At 53.0% G+C, this 21,590-nt stretch overlaps 1 protein-coding gene across 1 annotated transcript; it reads right to left on the reverse strand.

The window, feature by feature from the left end:
* Positions 1-3,848: 3,848 nt before the first annotated feature.
* BPIFB6 (BPI fold containing family B member 6) lies at positions 3,849-14,607 on the reverse strand. Its single transcript, XM_036320946.1, has 15 exons — positions 14,508-14,607; positions 13,217-13,316; positions 12,060-12,164; positions 11,462-11,611; positions 11,242-11,305; positions 10,680-10,740; positions 9,790-9,881; positions 8,822-8,998; positions 7,996-8,049; positions 7,453-7,629; positions 6,661-6,728; positions 5,984-6,029; positions 5,135-5,198; positions 4,648-4,724; positions 3,849-4,000 (listed from the first exon to the last, which is right to left on the reverse strand). The coding sequence occupies exons 1-15, from the start codon at positions 14,605-14,607 to the stop codon at positions 3,968-3,970; spliced, it is 1,368 nt and encodes a 455-aa protein (XP_036176839.1). The 3' UTR covers positions 3,849-3,967.
* Positions 14,608-21,590: the final 6,983 nt, after the last annotated feature.

The following is a 21,590-nucleotide window of genomic DNA, read 5'->3' on the forward strand; positions in this document are numbered from 1 at the left end:
TCAAGCCTTTCTGTGGACATATATTTATATTCATTTCTCCGGGTGCTTAGCCAGGAGCGGGGCTGCTGGGTCGTCATGGTGCGTGCTCAGGTTCCGCCTCCCCAGGCACTGCCAGGGCTCCGCAAGTGCCTGGAGAGTCTCCACTGCCCCACATCCTCGCCAGCGCTGGGTATTTTTAAGGCATTGGTTTGCGGGAGGAGGAGGGAAAGTTAGCACCCAGCAGTTATTGAGCACTTACTGTCTACAAGGCACTGATGCATGTGAATGCGTCTAGTCACCACAATCACCTGTGGAGTCAGCAATGTCATATCTCCCCATCTTACACTCAGGAACCAGAACTCTGCAAGGGGCAGCCACTGCTCCGAGGTCTCACAGGGGTCCAGCCAGGCCACTGGCTTAACACCCATCAGCCGAGCCTCTTGAAAGGGCGGGAGATGCTACCTAGTTTCTGGTCAGCTTGTCTTCCCCAATTCTTTCCAGCTCCCCAGGCAAGTCTCCTCGGGCACCTAAGGCGAGTCAGGGATCGGGCCTGGCCATGCGAAGGAATTCATAAAATACACGTCTGTGCAACCCTAACTCAACAGGCCAAAGATAGAGGGCCTAGGAACTGCCATGTTTAACAAACCGCTAGCAGCGGTTCTCAACCTGTCGGTCGCGACCCCTTTGGCGGTCGAATGACCCTTTCACAGGGGTCGCCTAAGACCATCCTGCATATCAGATATTTACATTACGATTCATAACAGTAGCAACATTACTGTTATGAAGTAGCAACGAAAATAATTTTATGGTTGGGTCACAACATGAGGAACTGTATGTAAAGGGCCAGAAGATTGAGAACCACTGCGCTAGAGCAATCTGATGGAGGCCTTTGTAGAACCCTAGTGAGGGTGCTGGGCAGCCACGGAAGGGACTAGAGCAGGAAAGGGACTCGATGAGGAGAAACACCCTGGGCATTAGCTTCTAGAGTGAAGGCTCCGGAGCCAAAATTCCTGGGTTCAAATCCTGACTGTTACCCACTATTGAGTGACTTCCTGGCAGAGCCACAGTTCCCCATCTGCAAAATGGGCTTATATTAAAGGTGTCCACCCTCACCTGACTAGCTGGCTGTGAGAACAGGCAGCCTGGAAATGGACTTTAGAGCATCAAAGGAGGGCGCCAAGGGTGCCAGAGAAACTCCAACAACAGCAAGATCCACCCCGGGAAGCCTTCCTGGGGTACCTGAGCTGAGAGTGGGCTGGGAAGGGAGAAGGGCGGGTGGTGACGGGTGTGGACACAGATGCCAGGGATGTTGTGTTGTCTTTGTCTTCCCAGGTGTGGGCTGCCTGGCAGGCCCCGCGAGCGTGATAGCGTGGCCCCAGGATCAAAGACCTTGAGCCAGACACAGGCCTGTCTGGCCCTCGGTTTCTTTAAAGGAGGAGGATGCTTTCGCCGCTGAGGGATGTGATGGAGCAAGGAGACTTGGACTCAGGCAGACAGGGTCCAAGTCCCAGCTCCACAGGTGCCTGTGCCCTGGGGGGCTGGTCACTTCATCGCTCAAAGCTGCCACTTCCTCATCTAAGGTTGGGAGAATCTTGAAGGTGACCAGTGCCCATGGGCACAGAACTTCCATCACTGCCTCCCCAGGGGTGAGGTCACAGGGCAGCGCTCCCCTTGCCAGCCTAGTCCCCATGTTCTGCCCAGGGTAAATTTGTGACTGACACTCAGAGGATGCTGAAATCAGATGGAGGTCAGAGCATCCAGCCCCTCTCCCATTTTACTGCTAGGAGAACAGGTTCAGAGAGCAATTGCCGCTTGGCCAAGGCCACAATGTGGCCCTGGTGAGAAGCCAGGCCGCCGGACTCTCGCAGTTTTGTGCCTTGGTTTCCCCATTTGTGCACTGAGCCTGGGAGGTCGTGGGGAGGCTTTCGGTGGCCAGGAGTGTGCTGTACGGACATCGAAGGGTGAAGTGGGGAGTGAAGGGGGTGTCTCTCACATGTCCCATGTTGGGCATCAGCCATTCATGGATTACCCAGGCGTCTGTCTCTGCCAGACCTGTCTCAAGGCTGCCATTGTCCCAGGGTCAGGAAAATGATAGGTATGGGATTAGGGCTGAAGGTGAGGGACAAGGGGATGGCCCTGGCACCTGGCCAGAGGGGAGGAAGGGCCCTCCTTCTTCTGTAGCATGGGCCGGGGCCAGATTGCGATAGGGCAGACCTGCCAGGACTCATGAGCTCCAGGGTCACGGCCTCCGGACGAGGCCTCTGCCATACTGTGCCCCCCAAGACACCTGTGTGTGCCCAACACCCCTCCTTCCCCCCAGACCCACTCAGACGCCCCACATACAGAGACTCACCCCCACACAGAGATACTTTGACAGATGCACACACCAACACACAGACATCCACTCCAGTAATTTCCAGCACTGCAGCCCCAAGGGATCCTGGGAGGCCCGTGCCCATTCCTTTTTTCAAATTTACAGATTTATTTATTTATTTATTTATTTATTTATTTATTTTACATTCTAGCAAATGACACTGAGTTTCAGGTCCATTTAGAATACATTTATTTTAAAATGTATATTTAACTGTATTATGTGTAAACATACATTTGTTTACTTGTAAAAGGAGTCAATTTAAAGGCCAGTACCAGTGTCAATCCCAGAGAGGAGATGGGGCAGAAGGGACAGATATCAGGAGCTGAGCCTCGCGTGAATGTCAGCTGTGAGACGTGGAAACACCCTCAGCACAGTCAACGTACAAGTGACCATGGGACACAGGCGCACGCAGACATGGACAGACACCAGAGGTCTTTTCACGGACAAATCACTGCAGCTGGACATCTGCATCTGCACAGATGCCCCTGGCCGCCCGGATCCATAGGCCATGTATACTGACACCTGCTCAAAACTGCACATTCTGGCACCCGGTCTGGCACAGCTATTCCCCACCCCCACCCTCCCCAACACACCCCCCCTCCCGCCCCACTCCAGCATAGACACACCTGTTCACATCCCTCTTGGTCTCAAACACTTACCTGTGGCTAACATTTCTCGAGCACTTACTTTGTGCCAGGCCCAGTGCTAAGCACTTTTCATTATTTAATTCATTTAATCCGCATGAAACCCCGCTGAAGTCAGTACTACCATTATTCCCATTTCACAGGTGAGGAAACGGAGGCTGCGAGTGAAGTGAACTGCCCAGGGCACACAGCAGTGAGCAGGTAGAGCCAGGATTTGGACCGAGGCAGACTGGCTCCAGAATTCCAATCCCCAGCTCTGTCTCCTGACTTGCCAGGTGGCCTTGGGCCAGTTGTTCCATTTCTCTGAGCCTTAGTCTCTGCATCTGTGAAATGAGGACAGTCCTCATCTCTCTCAACTGCTTTGTGAGGATTAAAGGAGGTGACGTAGGCAGGACGCCTGGGAGCCTGCTATGTCATTGGCTCCCTCTGAACAGAGCCATCCTCAAGTTACCAAGATTTGGGGGCAACTAAGGTGGGTAGGGAGAGCTTTGCCATTTGCTAAGCTGTGTAACCTTGGGCAAGGGAGTTGGCCTCATTGTGCCTTAGTTTCCTCATCTGTAGAGTGGGGATGGCGATGGTGCCTCTTCTTATCAGGTTATTGTGTATTAAATGAGATGGTACAAGTAAAACCCTGAGCATGACATTCAGCAGGTATTCAACATATGCTCAGGCCTGCCCCAAGACTGTGACCAGCCTCCCTCAGACCCCAAGCTGGTCTTAGACCCCAAAACCCACCAAAGGGGAAGAAAAGACACACGTCGATTTGCTACAAATAACGAGGTCAAAACATTAGATGTTTGTAATGGCCTTTCTCCAGTTTATTGCCAGGGCCCCAGCCCAGGCCTCCCCACTTCACTCCTTGCTAAAGGAAGCAGCCAGTGGTGCTGGGGGCCAGGCTCCAATCAGAGGCTCCTCCACGGTGCACATCCAATGGTGGCATGTGGGCATTGGCAGCTGAATCCTGTCCTGGTCAGTCCAGCTTCAAGTCCATCACCAGGGCGTTCTGGCAGGAGACAAAGGGCCAGGTGTAGGTGGGCGGAGCAATGATGGGGCCACCAGGTGCAGAATGGAATGGACCAAGCCGTGGCCAGGAAATGGAAGCCAGCGTTTGAGAGCAGAAGATGAACGAGGCTCGCCCTATGACCCTTCACCTCTCTACGCTTCCGTTTTCTCCATGGTCAAGTGCGGACCAGCACCCCTTCTTCCCAGATTGGAGAGACAGAAGGCGCAAAATGCACATTGAATGCTCTGTGTGCGAGGCTTGGCATGGAGTGAAAAGCTAATATTTAGTGAGTGCTTACTGTGTACCTTTAGATGAATTATCTCAATAAACAGTTCTCGGGGGCAGGTACCCATATTATCCTCCCCATTTTCAGCACAGAAAAATTGAGACATAGAGAAAGGTGAGGTAATTTGCCTGAGAAGGCATGGAAAGAGAGTGGCAGAATTCTCATTTCCTTCTAGGGACTCCCTGGCCAAGCAGGGCCAGGTTCTGAGGGGCAGGGCACTGCTCAAGGATTGGCAAGATAGTATTGATGGCCACAGCCTCCTCAGCCCTGCTCCCCCCAGGAGGAGAGAGGCAGGCTTTTGCTCCTCACTCATTGGCCAAAAGTGTTGACTGATGTGGCCTTCCCCAGTTCCTTTCCTTACCTCTACTATGTCCAGCTCTGCCAGGTTGTAATTCATGTTCAGAAGGTCTGGAAGCGGAAGTCCAACTCGGAGCACATCTGAGAAATACAGTAAGAGTCAATTCAGCCTGACTACTCTGCTGTGGATTAAGGAGTCGATGCCTGGAGCAGAGGAGTAGGAACTAGTGCTGTGATTGAATCATGATGTCTGCCAGCTGCACAGGCAGAGAGAGCATAGGCCAGATCACTGTGTATTCACATCCCAGGTCTGGGTTAAGTTCTGACTCATGGTGTGGGGTCAAGAATCAAGTGTCCAGAATTGTGGGAGGTGCCTTTGTCCATAGACAAGTGATATTAAGACTACATTAACCTCAAAGATTCAGCAAGATCATCCATTCCCTGTTAGCCTCCCCGATCTGGGGCCAGTGGAGGGGCTTTGAGACCACCAGGTGGCATCCTTTCCTGCTCAGAAAATCACCAGCAAAATCAACGCCTGTTGGCGCCCTCACCATTGACAGCCGGGATGTAGGCTTCTCGAAGAAAGTCAGTGATAAAGCCAGTCAGCTTTTTCTCCTGGGGGATAGAGAAAGAAAGAGAGAAAATACCCACATCCCATCGTTCAATTCAATTCAACAAAACTTTCAACCCTCACTCCAGCTGGGTCTGGGGACCCAGGAATGAATATTAGACACAGCCAATAATTTGTCCAGCTAACATCAAAACTGGGCCTGACCCTGTTTAACTGTAGGCTGATGCCTTTCACCTCTGCTTAGTCCCATTCAGGTGACATGTGGGCCTTGGTCATGGTCCCGGCATGGGGGAAGTCAGGAGACACGGGGTGGCCTGTGGACCCCATTCCTGCTCCTATAGAAAATTTTGATCAGTCATTCATTCACTACCTGCCTGTACCTCAGTTTCCCCATCTGTGAAAATATAATAGCACCTACTCACATGGCTTCAGTGAATTTGGGGAAAGCACAGAGTAAGTGTTCAGTAAGAACTATGGTCGGGATTATTATTTTTAGCACCTACGGGGTCAGGTTCTGTGTTGGGCTCTGAGGCTACAGAGACTAATAAAAAGAACATCTGGGCCATCCGAGTCAGCTCAGGCTGCTGCTATGCATGACAATGTTTTCTAAAATCGATCTAAAGAGATGTCCAGATTCTACCCAGAAAAGAAAACAGGGACTCAGAGAAGCTACGTGACTTTCCCAAGGTCAAATAGCAAGTCGGGATCCCCTAATCCCACAGGGACCTACTCTATTTACTTTGCCTCCATTTCGAGGCCGGTCCCTGCAGTCTCAAGGGAGAATAAGCCCAGTCTTGCCAGACTAGGCAGTAACACTTGGGACACTTACCTTGAAGGCACCAACTGATGAGGTCTGCCGGGACAGGCTCAGTAATCTGTGTAGGAGAAAGAAACAAGGTGGGGAGCGGGCAGTCAGAGCCACTGCCCCTGGCCCTGGGGAAAGGGGATCGCAAACACCCCACCCCACCCTCATGCAGAGGTTTCCTCTGTGCCTTCCTATCAGGTGTTTGTAAGTCTGTGCTTGCATGCTACCTTTGATGGGGTACTCATTACCTTTCATTATAGCCCTTTCTGTTTCCCACAAGCTCAAGCCACTGTCTCCTCTCATTGGTCCTGACTCTTCCCTCAGGGACCCCAAGGCCACATATGCAGAGATTTGCAGGCCAACTAATTAGTCCCAAATCCTTGAAAGACACAGAGTTAGAACCCCCACCCCTCCACACACACACACACACACACACACACACACACACACACATACACTAAAAATTATATATATATATATAGTAGTGGTGAGTGAATTTGAGAAGAGCCTTGAGTGCCAAGCTAAGATCTGAGAGAAGATCATTTAGGCAATGGGGAGTCATTGAGGGTTCTGGAGCAAGAATAGTGACCAGATTGACCTGGCAGTGTGGACTATGCTGGATGGATCAGAGAAGACCCTGAGCAGGAAAACAAATGGTGTTGGTAATACCAAGGAAGCCAGTGTTGGCAGCAGACTCCTACCTGTTCAGAGAGGTGGCCATCTGCAACCGGTTCTCACGCACTGAGTACTGAATTTCCAGGTTGAAGTGCTGGCATGAGGGGAAGCAGGGAGGAGGCAGTGAGCCCCATCAGGGCTGGCAAAACCAGAAGTTTTACCACTTCCCCAACACCACCACTACTGCCAAGACAGCAGTGGTCTTCCTGTCTGCCCATCCCATCTTCAGGAACTGAGCCCAGCAGTCTCCCCATGACCCCAGCCCAGGCTGCTCATCCCTCCCTGTACCTGGCCCAGGACAGAAACACCTGGCATGTTTGTAGATTCCCGCACACGTCATGTAATTTCTTCAGGCCTTTGCACATCCTGTAACCTCTGCCCGGAGTGCCCTCCACCACCAGCCCAACCCCTTTCCTGGCCAGTTCCTGCCTAACTTTCAACTGTCTGCTTAGATATCACCTCCTCTGGGAAGTCCTTTGTGATTTCCTCTAACTGGATTTGGAACCTCTCCAGGCTCCCACAGTCCCCAGGTTAAGCCCTTCACTGCCCTTATAAATGTCAATGGATGTTGAAGGGAGGCATAGGGAGAGAGGAGAGGCAAAGGAAGGACTAAACTATTGACCCTCCATTTGTTGATCATTCCAGCCACTCAAAGTTTCAATGGCAGAGCCAAGGATCAGACATCAGGTGACAAAGTCTGGGAAGTCAGGACCACACAATTGAGATGAACAAAGAACCCTTCAGTCCATTACTTCGCTGTCAACTAAAATCCCACCTTCCGAGAGGTTAGGCTTAAATAGGGATGAGATTCCACTCACAGTTTCCAGGAGAAAGAGGGACACAGGAGCCTTGCCCCGCCGCCGCCGGGCAGCGAACATCTCCAGGGTGCCATGGAGGTGCAGCAGGCTCTTGCCTGTCTCCATGGTGACCTTGGGGGGCTTGTTTATCCTAATCTGAGTCACCAAGGGCTTCGGCTTGGGATAGGCCTCAGCCACCTGCAGAAACCAGGAAACTCCCCTCAGAGCCAACCCTCAGACTGGTGGCTTCCGTTGAAACCAGGAGTCTGTCATGAACTAGGTGATTCCACCGTGGGCACAGGAAGTACAACATTCAAAGTCTGGGATGTGTTTATCAGGAAATAAAAGGAACAAACCAGACAATCTGGCTATTTCTATACTGACATAGAAAGTACAACATACACATGCAGACCCAAAGACTGCTTTATGGAGACGTCCCAATGATTCCACCCTGGACAAGGGAGACGAGCATTGAAAAGCTGCCTCCCCAGTTTCTTGTCCCTTTGACTGGAAGAGAACAAGGCAGAGCAGGACGTGGTGATCATGGGTAGTTGGGGCACTCACTTCAGGGATGAAGCCAGACAGTGTCTTAGTGGTTTGTGGGGGCAGCTCACCAACCTACAAAATGCAAGTCGAGTTTAGGATTACTGAAGCCTTCCTTAACCCATCCTAACAACCATCCCCTCTGCCTTAATATGGTGTGCCCTCTGACGGTCCCTTCATCACAACACTTGTCACTCTGTGATTAAGTAGATAATGAACTCCTGTGGCTTACATATTCTGATACCCATAGTCCCTAGTACATGGTGAAATACTGAGAAAATGTTGGGTGAAAAGGCAGGCAGACAGAAGGAAATGAGTAGATGTAATGGGGGTGGGGATGAATAGATGGATAGATGGATGGGGAAATGGACAAAGAGAGGAGTGAGTGAGTGGATGGGAGGATGCATGGATGATGAATGTTTATATAGGAGAATGAATAATAGATGATGGGCAGGTGGATGGGTAGGTGAAAGAATGAAAAGAATAATGAATGGAAGGATGGGTGGATGCAAAGATGGTGGAAAGGTATGATAAGTGGATGAAAGAATGGATGGTGTATGGATTAATGGACATGAGGATGGATAGGAAGGGACATGGATGGATGGTGGGTGCATGGATGGGAGGATGAATGGATGGACTAGGGGGGATGGATCGATGGATGGATGGATGAGTAGATGGTGGTTACATGGACAGAGATGGTGGGTGGCGGGGTTAACTAATGATAGAAACCTAAATCAGTTCTGGCATCTCCCAGTCCTAGCATTGCCCACAACCCCGGGATAATTCTAAGAATGAACACATCAGACAGGGACTGTCATTACAGGGGGCGTGGCACTAGACAGCTCACCATGGTATCCTGGATGTCCAAATCAAAGGACTTCTGCAGAAGGGCAAGCTCTGCTGTGAGGAAGGCGGCTGAGAGCAGCAGCTGTGAAGAGCCTTCATCATAGTCTTCGGGGAACTCTGGGGCCTCCCTGTCATTAGCAAGCGGGATGGTGGTGCCCTCTTGCTGCTGTACCACAGGCTGTGGGACAGCAGAAAAGAGACAGTCAGCCTTGGCCATGAGGCGCTGTGGCTAAGGGTGAGTCTCAATTCTCCAAACTAATGGCACTCAAGCCAGCCCTAAGTCAGCAAGCCATCAGCTGTTAGAGCCAGAGCCCAACCCTCCCAGGGTACCAGTGGGTAGACAGAGGCTGATAAGGTAGGGAAGTCAGTCACTAAACCACTGGTGGTCTCTCCTAGGATTACTTAAGTAACCTCAGTTAATCTAACTTTGACTGTCTGAGCCCACATTTATGCAGAACGTATTTTCTGTTTTATTCTCAAAAGAAAGAGGTAACTGGAAAATAATACAGGGCCTGTAAGAAACACTCTGGAAGGAGACTTTGCAGGGAGATAACTTCTTGGGATTTTTCTTCCCTTCCTTAAAGATGCATCTCACCTAGTCACCTGCAGCTCTGGAAACTGGGTGAGGACCCACCTCAGCCACCAACTTACGGTGGGACCCTAGCTAAGCCTTGCCTCTTCCCAGGCCTCAGTGTCCCTGTCTGTACAATTGTGGGGTACAACTGGGTGAGCCACTCACTGGGAGAAGCGGACAGCCTTGGGAGAAGGTGTGCGTGTGGAGTCAGCAGTCCAGGGAAATCAGCTAAGGGACTCGGGGTTCAAGTTGAGAGCAGAAAGAGGGAAAGGACCCCAGTGTCAGGAAATACTTGCATAGGTGAGCCTGGTCTGCAAGGACCACAGCCCCAGACAGCCCCACCACTCAGGCCAGTGAACTTGAGGCCCCAGCCCTCTGGTGACCCTGGTGCTTACACTGAAGTCCACTTGGATGTAGCTGGCTGTGGTGGACGGTACGGATGTCAGGATATACTTCACGGTGCCCATCTGGCCTATGGGCATGGGGGCTGTGTGAAGAGGAGGTTACATTTAGAGAGGCGCCAACCCGGAAGCAGCTCAGAGAAGCCAGCACCAGCCAACCTCCACCTGAGCCTGACCTATGTGCCAGGAATCCTGGCCCTCTATGTGACCCAAGGCAAATTATTTAGCATCTCTGGGCCTCAGTGATTTCATCTGTAGAATGGAGCCAATGGTGCCTAACCTGGAAAACCAGGCCCGCTCCCACCACTCTGCAGGCACAGAGCTTGAGAGTTTGCCGAGGGTTGTCACAGCTCAGTTCTCACCACGAAAGGGTGGGGTTACGATTATCAGCTCTGTGTTACAGATGAGCAAACTGGGGCTTGTAGGAGTGAAGTGACGTGCCCCAGGCCACGCTGCTGGGCACATAAAACCACCATCTTCATTCCCAGCTATTGGGCTTTCCTCTCCCCGACACTGCAGAGTCCTGTGAATCCCAAGATGAGGGAGGCGGCAGATGCTCTTGGCAAGGAAAGAGGTATCACCGCTTCCCTGGGGATTCCTATTCAGATTGCAGGGTGTGGAGAGCCCACCATGGCTGCTGTCCTTGGAGTCTGGGGGTGATGGATAGAATAATGGATGAAGAGCTAAGAGGCAAGGACCCCAGAGTCCCTCAGGGTCTCAGGCTTCCCATCTGGACAGTCGGGGAATGGACAGACACCATTACCTCAGACCTCCTCTAGTCCCAAGGCTGGGCTGGGATCAGGCACTAGAATGGTAAGTGGGGCATCAAAGTCGCCCATCCTGATGTCCCCATGTGGGAGCAGGGCATGGCTAGGACCACTCACCATTCATGTTGGCCCACTTCTTGTTTACATACACCAGGACTGCATCGATGGCTGGACACATCTGGAAGCAGAGAAGGTGCTGGGATAAAAGGGCCCCTGCGAGGAGGACCTCACTCTTCACAGATGAATGGTACTCCATGGGGCAGCCCAAGAGCTCCGGTGGTACAGGGATGGAGAGGCAACCGAGGCCACAGTTACATGGAAAGCCAGTGGCAGAGCTGGGACTAGAATCCAGATCTCCTGGCCCCCGCCTGCAAAGATCAGTGAGGATTCCTGTCCCAGTGATGGGTCATCTGGGCAGGATTGGCAAGCTGTGATGTGCAGGCTAATTTCTCTCTCCTGTGCTCATGGCAGACATCACTAGAGGATCACAGCACTGTCTCCTGCTGAGCAGCCACAGCCTCAGAATCCTCCTCAGCCACTATCAGCCAATCAGGGTCAGCACCTGAGATAAATCACCTGCCAGCCCTGGTCTAAGCTCTCCTGTGGATGAAGGGAGGCATGCGGCCCGCTGGCCGCGAGTTTGACATGCTTGGGGTAGAGGCTTGCTCGGGGTACTCACCAGGCCAGGAAGAACTTTGTGTAGGGTGCTGTCCAGGAACTTTTTGACAACATTAGGCATCATGCTGGACACAGAAAATGGGGGCAGGGGCACAAGAGCAGGAAGTTAGGCACAGGACAAACACGGGCATGGCTAAGGAAGTGCCACGGCTCAGGAAGTGGGTGCTGGGCCGGGTGGCAATGCGAACCCAGCCTTCCTCCCCAGCTGCAGAGCCCCTCACTTGCTAGGCAGGTTGGTCTTCACGCTGACCAGGATGACCTCACAGCCCTCGCTCTTGAATATGGGGAGGCCTGTCTCCTCGTCCTGCAAAATCCGGTTGGTGGCTGTGATGTTCAAGACCACAGTGATCTCCATGCTCTTACCCATGAAGCTGGAAGAGAGGGTAGGCAGGCATCATGGCCATATCTGCCACTGTGGCCACTATCCTTATCTCCTCTTTGCCTGCATTCTCTGCAGCTCTGGCAGGGACCACCCACACAGGACAGAAAAGGGGATAGGACCTGTCCAACGTCACAAAACCAGTCTTCCCTCTTCCCTCTTGCTTTGGTAAACTCTTACACATCCTTCAAAACCCTGCTCAGCTGTCATAATCTCCAAAAAGCTTTTTGTGATCCCTTCATCTTGCCAATGCTTCCTCTGTTCTGGGTTAATCATTCAATATGTGATCGCCCGTGCTCAGGTCTGGTTCCCATCGGAGGTAGGAATCAAGTTTGCATCATCTTAAACCACAGCATCCAGATGGTAAACAGTATGTACTCAATAAATGTGCATGTAAGACTGAGACGAGGACACCTCCTCTCCTCCCCGGCCACACTCACTTCTTGCCAGTGATGGTCATGCCGGTGGATACACACTGGAAGATGCCCGCCCCTGGTGTGAAGCTCAGTGTGATGACAGGCAGCTGCACGTCCTTCACCTTCATACTGGGAGGGACAGATATGCACAGCAGTGATAAGCAGACAGGTGAGACCCTGCCAGCTGCTCAGTCCACTCCTCCACCCCCTTGCCTGGGGGTTCTTAGGTAAATCCCCTATCCCATGTCATAGGGATAAGCCTGCCTTGTGGGGCCATTGTGAAACAAACAAAAAGCTGGGCGTGAGCCAATTTGTCCACAGAAAGACGCCTGGCTGGCTGTGTTCCCTTCTCTGAGCCCCAGTTTCCCCATTGGCAAAACGGGGAGGTTTGCTAGGATCAGGGTTTCTCCCCCTCAGCACTACTGACCTCTTGGGCAGGATCATTCTTTGTTGTGGGGAGCTGTCCTGTGCATCACAGGATGTTTAGTAGCATCCCTGGCTTCTACCCATGACAGCATCAGCGGCACCTCCCTACCCCCACCCCAGCGAGTCATGACAACCAGAAATGTCTCCAGACATTGCCAAGTGTCTCTTGGAGGCAACATCATCCCTGCTTGAGAACCAGCAGTCTGGGGTTTGGGATAACAGGGATGTGGCGTGTCTACCTTTACCTGCCCATCCTGAGCTTTGGGCAGACATTGCTAAGTGATCACAGGCCTATTTCCTGCTCAGTCCAGGGAGTGCCTCCCCAGTACATCATTCCAGGCTGCCCCTACCCATCAACTCTATGTGGCACCTGCAAAGGAACCGACCCTGCCGTTAGAAGGTTGTTGATACCTTCCCGGCTTTGCCATTTGAGGATTTTTCTTTCAATTGCACGTACATTCAGTGAGCGCCTGCTGCAGGCAGGCAATTGGAGTCTGACTGTCAACCTCGATTCCTCCTCCCAATGACCCTGCTCGCAACAGAGCAGGGATTGTCCTCCACGGACGACTGTGGAGACTGAGACGCAGGCAGGAGCGTGATGTGCCCAGGGTCACAGAGCAAACCAGCAACAAGACGGGAAGAGGCCCCGCGCCCCTCACTAGCTGTCCCGCCTCCTTCTCAGGCCCTGGCACGCCATTCCTCACCACCATCTGCCCTAGCCATCGCCCCACCCACAAAGCCCCCACCCCACTCACTCAGTGAGGCCCTTGATGGGTTTCACCCCCGGGCGTTTCTTGCCCGCCTCCGCGGCCATCTTCTCCAGGATATGACTCTCGTCCATAGCACTCTGGACCTCTGGAAAGGGCAGGATCCGGAGACACTCAGCTGGGCTCCTCCTGCTTCCCTGCCCAGGGCCAGTTTCTCTGGCATCCTAGGCCCAGGCCACTTACAAGGGGCACCACCATGTGCCGCACAGTCACTGTGCCCCACTCTGAGCAGGGGGTCCAGGGACCCAGAGATGAGTCATGCCAAGCCCTCCTCAAGCCTCAGGAGAAGACAGAGTCACCAGCAATGTCAGCATGAGTGGCAAGAGTCATAGGAAGCACAGGCAGCTAGAGGAACCACGGGGGTGGTTAGGCCAGGAAAAGAAGATCCAAGGAAGGCTTCCAGGAGGAGGTGACCTGTTAGTTGGTCCTTGAGAGAGGACTAGGGATTTCACCAGGAAGCAAGGGGATAAAGGGGGCCTCTCCAGGCAGCGGGCACAGCAAGGGCAAAGGTGGGGAAGTGGGGAGGGAGGTGGCATGGTGAGGGACGAGTGAGAAACACAGCCTGGCTGGAGGGTGGGAAGGGACGTGACAGACCCCAAGCCACCCTCACACCTGGAACTCATCTGGGATTTTGTTAAAATGCAGATTCTGTGCCTAAAGCCAAGACATTCTGATTCCCCAGAACTGGAGGCCCCAGCCCCAAATAACACTTCCAGAAACACCTGCATAATGTTCACAGGCTATTCCCAGAGAGGGGACAAATACTGAGCCGACTGAACTGTCATTAGCCCTTTACACCTGGATGTGACTCATTTTCCTTGAAGTCACAGAGCTCAAAGGTAGGAAATAAATTTTTACTCAAGTCCCCCCAAAAAAGTTTCATATTTATTTGATCCTGCTCAGTAAAGACTGGCCACCCTATTTTACGTTTCTTTACATTCACATTCAGAGGGTAAGTGAACTCCCTGAGGTCATATAGCAAATTATTGGCTGGCCTGGGATTCGGTTTATATGTGTCTGCCACGCACACAGCCTACTTGTGGCCACCAACCCCTGCCGCCAGAGCCAAGAGAGGCTCCAGGGAAACGGGATTTCCAGCTGTGCCTCCAGCTTGTGGAGGGACCCTGGACAAGTCACCCCATTTTGCTTGTAAGTGTATCATGAGGATCATGGGATGCTCGAGGCCATGCGAGCATGAGCAACCAGTGCGCACTTACTACCTACTCCCTGTCCCGCCCGCCTCCCACCCCCAGCCTCCCACCGGGGCCCACCAGCTCACCGTGGTTCAGGATGTCCATGCCCAACCGCAGCAGCGCCCCGGGCTCAGCTCGTGTGCAGGTCAGTAGGCCGCAGAGTGCCAGACACAGGATCTGCAGCATGGCTCCACCTGGGCCACAGAGCCTGGGTTGGCTGCAGCCCACCAGGCCCTGTGTCCCCTGGAGACCTCCCAAGCCCCAGAGCAGATCGGGCCCCGGGATGATCTCCAGGGTCCGGGAGCCTTGGGAATCTCGCCAGTTCAGCAAACTTCATTACCGCCTTCCAGAGGGGTCAGTGTCCAGATCAAACACAGGACCTCTGGGGTCCCCCCTGCAGGTCACGTCCCTCGCTAAGCTTCAGTTCCTCCTCTGTGGGCATGATGCATTCTGACCAGCCTGCACTATGAGGTTGCTGGAGGTTCAGCTGCAGTTTTCTATAAGTTTAAATGCAGCTCTGTTCCAGGCAATGCTGGGGCCTTGAAGGGGATTCCAATCTGGTCTGACTCAGGGAAACCCCTTCCCCCCACCTCAACACTACAGCCAATGGCATCCCCCACTTCCTCCAGCTCCGCCTCACTTCCAGACATCTCAGCTCAGAGCCCCTTAAGGCCTCGTGAGACATCCCTTTACCAATAAGGAAACTGAGACCCGTACCCAGGGTTTCACAGCCAGTGAGTAGAGAGCTGGGCGGGAACTTCCCAACCCAGAACCTTCAAAGTTCCCTTCCCACCCCAACCCCCCAGAAATCCCTTTCTCCTACTTACCAAGACCTCAAGTTCTCCCAACCAGAGGCCACGTGTTTAGTTCAGGTTTGAGCTGTGGATGAGAAGAACCAAGGAGGGGCCACGGGGCCTGGCCTGTGTCACCCAGAGAGGGAGAGCTCCAGCTGGCCTGCTGACGGCAGCTCAGGCCCCACTGCTCCACAAACAGAGATGGGCACCTACTTTGAGCTCATGCACTCATTCATTCATTCACTCACTCACTCACTCACTCACTCACTCATTCAACTCACATTCATTGAATGTGACAGGCAGACCAGGCTACAAGGTAGACATGGTAGAGATAGTCCTACTCCTCCTGAATCTTAAAGAGAAGCAATAGAATGGGATCCAGTGTGTGTGTCGGGGGAGGGGGAGTGAGAGAAGGTCTCTATGAAGAGGAGATATTTAGGCTGAGACAAAAGGATAAGGAGCAGCCAGCATTTGAAAAGCCAGGGCAGCCCCAGCTGGTTTGGCTCAGTGGATAAAGCATCGGCCTGCAGACTGAAGGATCACTGGTTCGACTCCGGTCAAGGGCACATGCCTGGTTGTGGGCTCCATCCCCAGTAGGGGGCGTGCAGGAGGCAGCCAGTCAATGATTCTCTCTCATCATTGATGTTTCTATCTCTCCTTCTCCCTTCCTCTCTGAATCAATAAAAATATATTTAAATAAATAAATAAATAGCCAGGGCAGATCGTTCAAACCTACAATCAATATTTGCTCAATGAAAGTGTATGTTTGTTTCTCTCTCATCCCATTTATTTTTAAACGTCTATCTTGGTTTGAAAATAAGCAATCTTGGTGTTTCCTCAACCCCTATGAACACACATATGTGCCGTGGGAATGTGCCAGGCATATGCACGCCCAGTGTCAAATCTCTTTGGAAATCATACCCGGAGAGACAGTGAAGTTCAGTGCCAGGGTAACAACGCTGGGAGGGGCCTGGTAAAAGTCTCCTCTAGCCCCAGATAGATCTCCCAGTTCGGAAGGCTGGACCCAGAGACTTGAACACCAGCCCTGCCCCCCTGTTTCCAGGCCAGAACTGATGCGGGCGATACGGCCTTTCTGGGCAGGGTTCTTTGCCTCTTACCACACTCAGTGGCTGAGGGTAACAGGGTCGGAGGTGTTTCTGAGATGGCCCGTGCCAGGGTTTTGTTTCTGCCTGTGCTTGCGCTTTTGCTTAAGCTGTCCCTCCCTCTCAGAATGTCCTCCCCGCACCGCCCCAACCACCCCCCACCACCCATAACCTGCTTATCCCTCACGTCTGAATTTCAGCCTTTGCTTCCCCACCAGGAAGCTCCCCTTCAACCCTCCAACTGCCCCCATCCTCAGGATCACAGTTTGAACCTGACTGTACACCTAATCCACTCTGCCCCCAAGTGAGTGTTTTCTGTTGTCCCCACCAGCACTCTTTGCTTACACGTTTTCAGATGCTCCTAGATGCACCAAACCTCCCCTTCACCCCCACATCCCTGCCCAGTCGCCCCAGCTCAGCTCTGAGCTCCTGCAAAGCAGGGCTTCTCTGGTCTTCCCTCGGCCTCCGATGGAGCTCCAGGGGGCCCCTCAGATCTGCTGCCACGTTGATCTTGCCCGCCCTACAAAACCTAAAGATGGCAAGGTCCGGTGGCTTCCTGGAAAGTGGGGAGCCCTGGCTGAGGATCAGGACATAGAACTAAGCGCTGGCCCTGCCACCCACTTGCACGCTTGCTGTGTGATCTCAGACAAAGCCCTGCCCTTCTCTGGACCCCAGTGTTCTCACCTGTAAAATGGCAGGGCTGGATGAGACACTGTCCGGGGACACTGTGCAGGTAGGTCCTGGCCTTACCTTGCTGAGTCTGGGGACGTCCTGCCGATGACTGACCCCTGCCTCTGGACCCCGGGAAGAGGAAGCCCTTATATTTGGGAGCCTGATTAGCTGCTTGAATAATGAAGGGTTTAATGAGGCCCAGATAATTATCTAGAGGCCTAAAGAACAGGAGCCTGATGCTCACGTGACCCTTTAATCTGTTCCAATGTAAATAGCCCAGAGGAGGACGGTTGGGAAGCCTAAGTGGCTACAGGAGGGCAGGGACAGTTGCTGAGGGGAGTGGGGTGGGGGGACGATGGAGTGGTCACAGGAGCAGATATCAGGGCTCACCTGTTCCCGCCCCTACACCCAGTGACCCCCACAAGGCTGGGCACACAGTTGGTACTCTTACATTCCTTCCACAAACATTTATTGAGCACCTACTGTGTGCCAGGCCTATGCAGGGCTGTGGGGTTGCTTCAGTGAACAGGCAGTTGAGGTTCTTGGCCTGAGAGGGCTCCTAGCAACGACAGGGGGAGGTGAGCACTGGGCAGGTCACCAACCACAAGGTCAGGTCATTCCTGGGGAGGCGGAAGCCATTGAGCCAGGGGAGGGGGGGCGGTGGGAAGGGAAAAATGGGTTATCATCGGAGCCAAGGGCCTCTGAAGCAGGGACTGTTCGAGCTGATGTCTGAGGGTGAGCAGAGCCAGCTCTGCAAGGCAGGGGAAAGATGTTGCAGGAGGGGGCATCAAGTGTAAATGCCTGGCAGGTGTAGGCTGGACCATCAGGCCAGTGCCCGGCCTGAGACTCACAAGGGGCACAGGAGCTAATTGTCTGGTGGGGCAGCTCCTGGAGGAGATGCCAGGTGATAAATGCCAGGGGCTGGGGAGCTCCTCTCTGTGTCCAGAGCTGATGGGCAATGAAGGCTGGCTGGCCCCATGCCACATAGAGAGCTGGCCACAGAGCTGGGGCAGGAACCCAGGCCTGGGGGTGCCCAGCCCTTGGGAGGCCTGACGGGGGTTTTTTAAGGGGGTGCTTCTGAATGACTGGGGTTTTCCTCATCCACCCACAGGGAGCCCCCAGGTCTGAAAGATTGAGGAAGCTACTGCGCCCATTGTGTCCCTGGGGCCACTGAGGTGGGGGTTTGGGGCAAGGTCCTGCCTGAGGTCAGCGGGGCTGAAACCAGGGTTGGGACTGGGGAAGAGGACCCAGATTGGCCCAGCCAGTCTGCATCCTGATCTGGGCCCAGAGCTGGAGCAGCAAGTCTACAGGCAGCATTGATTTATCCCTGCGGATCCTCACCCAACCGACAAGAGGGCCAGGTGGGCCTCCCCTCCTGCTGTATGCATTCTACCCAGGGTGCCTCTGCTCATCTGGCCCCTTCCTGCCTCCTCCCAGAGCCATCCTGGTATTGGGGGGTGAGGGTGAGCAGGAAGGATATGGGGTAATGGGAAGCTGGAGAAACCTACTTGCATGGGTTCAGGGATCTGTGTGGCCAGCTCCCTCAACCTCCCTGGGCTGTTGTTGTATCCTCTGTCTAATGAGGGGGCAGAATAATAATAGCAATTCTGAGCAGGAAAAGGACAGTCATGCCATTCTGCCTTATCCTAAATTCCAAGTAAAGTGGTCCAACCAAATTTCAATGGTCAGACATAAATAAAATTATTTTAAGGAAACAGAGTCTTTCCTGGAGCCCAGAATGAGATCCCTCTGTAACCTGGCAGCCCTTGGGAACAGACCACACCCCACCCCTGGCCCACCCACTCTGAAGGCCTCTTGCCCATCCAGTTCCCTATCCCCTCCGTCGGTGCCCCTGCGTAGTCACACACAGAACAGATGCTAAAACTAAAACAGACAAGCACAACCCCACCTGTCCCCAGGGCTCCTCCCTCTCCCCCCTCCCCCGCCCTTGCACCTGCTCTCTGAAGGTCGTAGCTGCCCATGGTTTGCCCAGCAGCCATGGGCCAGCTCCAACCAGGCCAACAGCAAACTTCTCTGCTCTCCAGGAGGCTGAGCAATATCCTCTCCAGGGAGGTCTGAGCCCTTCCAAGTTTTTCCTTCCTGGTTCTCTCCCTCAGCCCTTGGTTCCCATACAGTTTCCTTCTAGCTTAGAGTTACTCTTTTCCCATAGTTCCTCATTCTTCATACTACACGCCCCCTGTTTAAGCTGTGATTTCTAACTGAATGACTGAGTCGTGTCCCTTAGGGACCAGGCCAGCTCTCTTTCCACAGACCATGGCTTCCTTCTGGGCACAGAGCGTGGCTCAGGCGCTTCATCCCCCTCCTCCTAAAAGCATATATATTATACAACAGAGCACATCAGGTTGTGCAATATGCAAACAAAGGTTCTAGCTGGTCGGAAAAAGTGATCGAATAAATGAATGACAGGATAGATGAATGAATGAATGAATGAATGAATGAATGAATGAACAACTGGATGGGTGGGTGTATATGCATTGATAGGTGGGCAGATGAATAGATGGAAGATTGGATCATTGGTCTGACTGCTTAATAGATGGACCTTAAATATTGAGCTTATGATCTTTTTATAGGTCATTACTACCTTTATGGGTTGGATCTGTGTTAGGACTGTAGGCAATACAGTCCTTAAGGGCCATTCGTAAGCTTCCCGCCACAGGAAAACAAGGACCAGGAAAAACTCCCTGGACACCAGGAGTCAGGCCATACAAGGCATGGAAACTGCCTTGAAGGAACCTGATCGCACACCCGCATTCCAAGCCCACCAGCTCAGCCCCCAACCCACTGACACAAGTTTCCCACAAGTGACTGCATAGAAGGATGAAACTCCAGCTCCGGGGTGGTGCCCTCATGGACCCAACGTCCCCTTGAGTCAGTGCTGCACAGCCCTTCCCTTTGGGTACCCCACCCCCCACCCCCTTCCCTTAAATAAGTTCAATTTTCTTTCATCACCGACTGAGGTGGCTATTCAGCCTGCCCGCGTGCACCACCCACCACGCTCACCTTTCACTCCTTAAACTCTCACAACAGCTCTTGGCTCCTTTCAGTGTGGACCTAACAGTCTGTGTCTAAAACTTTTGTCTCCCATACTCCAAACCACCTCAGCCTCGGGCCGAGCCTACGCTAAGTCCCAATAAAAGTAGGATTCATTCATTAATTAACAAGCAACCAAATGAAAAAAGGCCATGCGATCGCGAGCGAAATAATGAGGTTGGACTTTACAGTCCGCCCCTTTCCACTCCTTCAGCCCCTACCCATCGCCTCCTCCCCACCAAGACTCTGGGCTGGTCCAAGCCCCCAGCCTGTCTCACACTGAGACTTTAGGGGTGAGCCTATAACCCACACAGGGGGCGAGGCTAGTGTCACACAGTACCAAAGATTTCGCTTTCTGATGGTGGAAATTGGGACCCCCTTTCCTCCCCAGGGAAACGTAAAGCATGAGCCCTGTATCAGATTAGCTTTTCGATAGGGAGCAAATCGCAGGGCTGTGGTTGCTAGTGTTTGCAGCCCTCCATCTGCCCTGGGCCATCCTATCATGTGTGACCCACTGACTTTGAAGAGCTTTCAGAGGGAAAGGGACTCAGACATGCTCAGTGAGGCCTCAGGCTCAGGAGGTGGATCCTGCCTCCTTCAAACAAAACACTCTCTCATGGCCCGAGTAAACCAAAGATGGAGAAGCCACATGAGAAGGCAGGGAAGTCCCTGTCACCTGATGCTTGTGGCTCAAGGACAAACTCCAGGTGGGGGTGCGGGTGCATGGAAGAGAGAACTGGACATTTTATGTCTGGATTCTAGGAAGAGCGAAGAGTCCTTGGGATCAGCTGCCACCAGTGGTGAGACTCTGGGTGCATTTCTTTCCTCACTGGGCCTCCGTTCCCGCATCTGTGAAATGGGACTCCACGTCCTGCCTGCCTGACTCACAGGATTCTTATGAGGTCCTAGCAGCAAGATGGATGTGATGCTGTAGAGGGGAAAAGGCATGGGGCATGTCACCAGGTAGGCCCAGTGCTAATGTGTCACTGTGGCATTCGGAACTTCCAGGTCATCTGTGTTCCTCTCCGGGTCCTCATTCAAAATATGAGCTCCCTTGGGCAAGGAGGTAATGAAGTCCACAGATGAGGTCAATAGAGATGGGGTCATATCTTCTTCCTCTCCCCAGCAGTTTTGGGGGCTCCACGGAGAGACAGGACCCAGGGACTGCATGTAGAGAACTGGCCCCAGTTACGCAAAGAGTTCTCTGGGCTTGGCTGAAAGTTGCAGCTCAAGGGAAGATGTTTAATGCAAGAGGGGATAGGTCTGTACCTCCTGGAGAAGCAATTTTCTGCCCACAATGAAGGGGGTAGGAGGAAGGAGCCGGTAGGTAAGGAAAGAGGGAGGGGGGAAAGGAAGGGGGAGAGACAGGACGGGAGGAAGTGAAGGAGGGGAACCCAGGCGTGCATCAAAAATTAAACAACCCCGCCTGGGCCATCCAGCTGGCTGGAGAGGACTAAGTGTGGCTGTGCCTCGGTTTCCTAAGTGGCTTGAGGCAAGAGAGTCGCCAGGGCAAACAGCTGGCCCACTCAGCCCTCCCAGTGGTCCTGCC

This window comes from Myotis myotis, unplaced genomic scaffold (genome assembly GCF_014108235.1).
Source record: "Myotis myotis isolate mMyoMyo1 unplaced genomic scaffold, mMyoMyo1.p scaffold_m19_p_9, whole genome shotgun sequence".
Lineage (NCBI taxonomy): Eukaryota > Metazoa > Chordata > Mammalia > Chiroptera > Vespertilionidae > Myotis > Myotis myotis.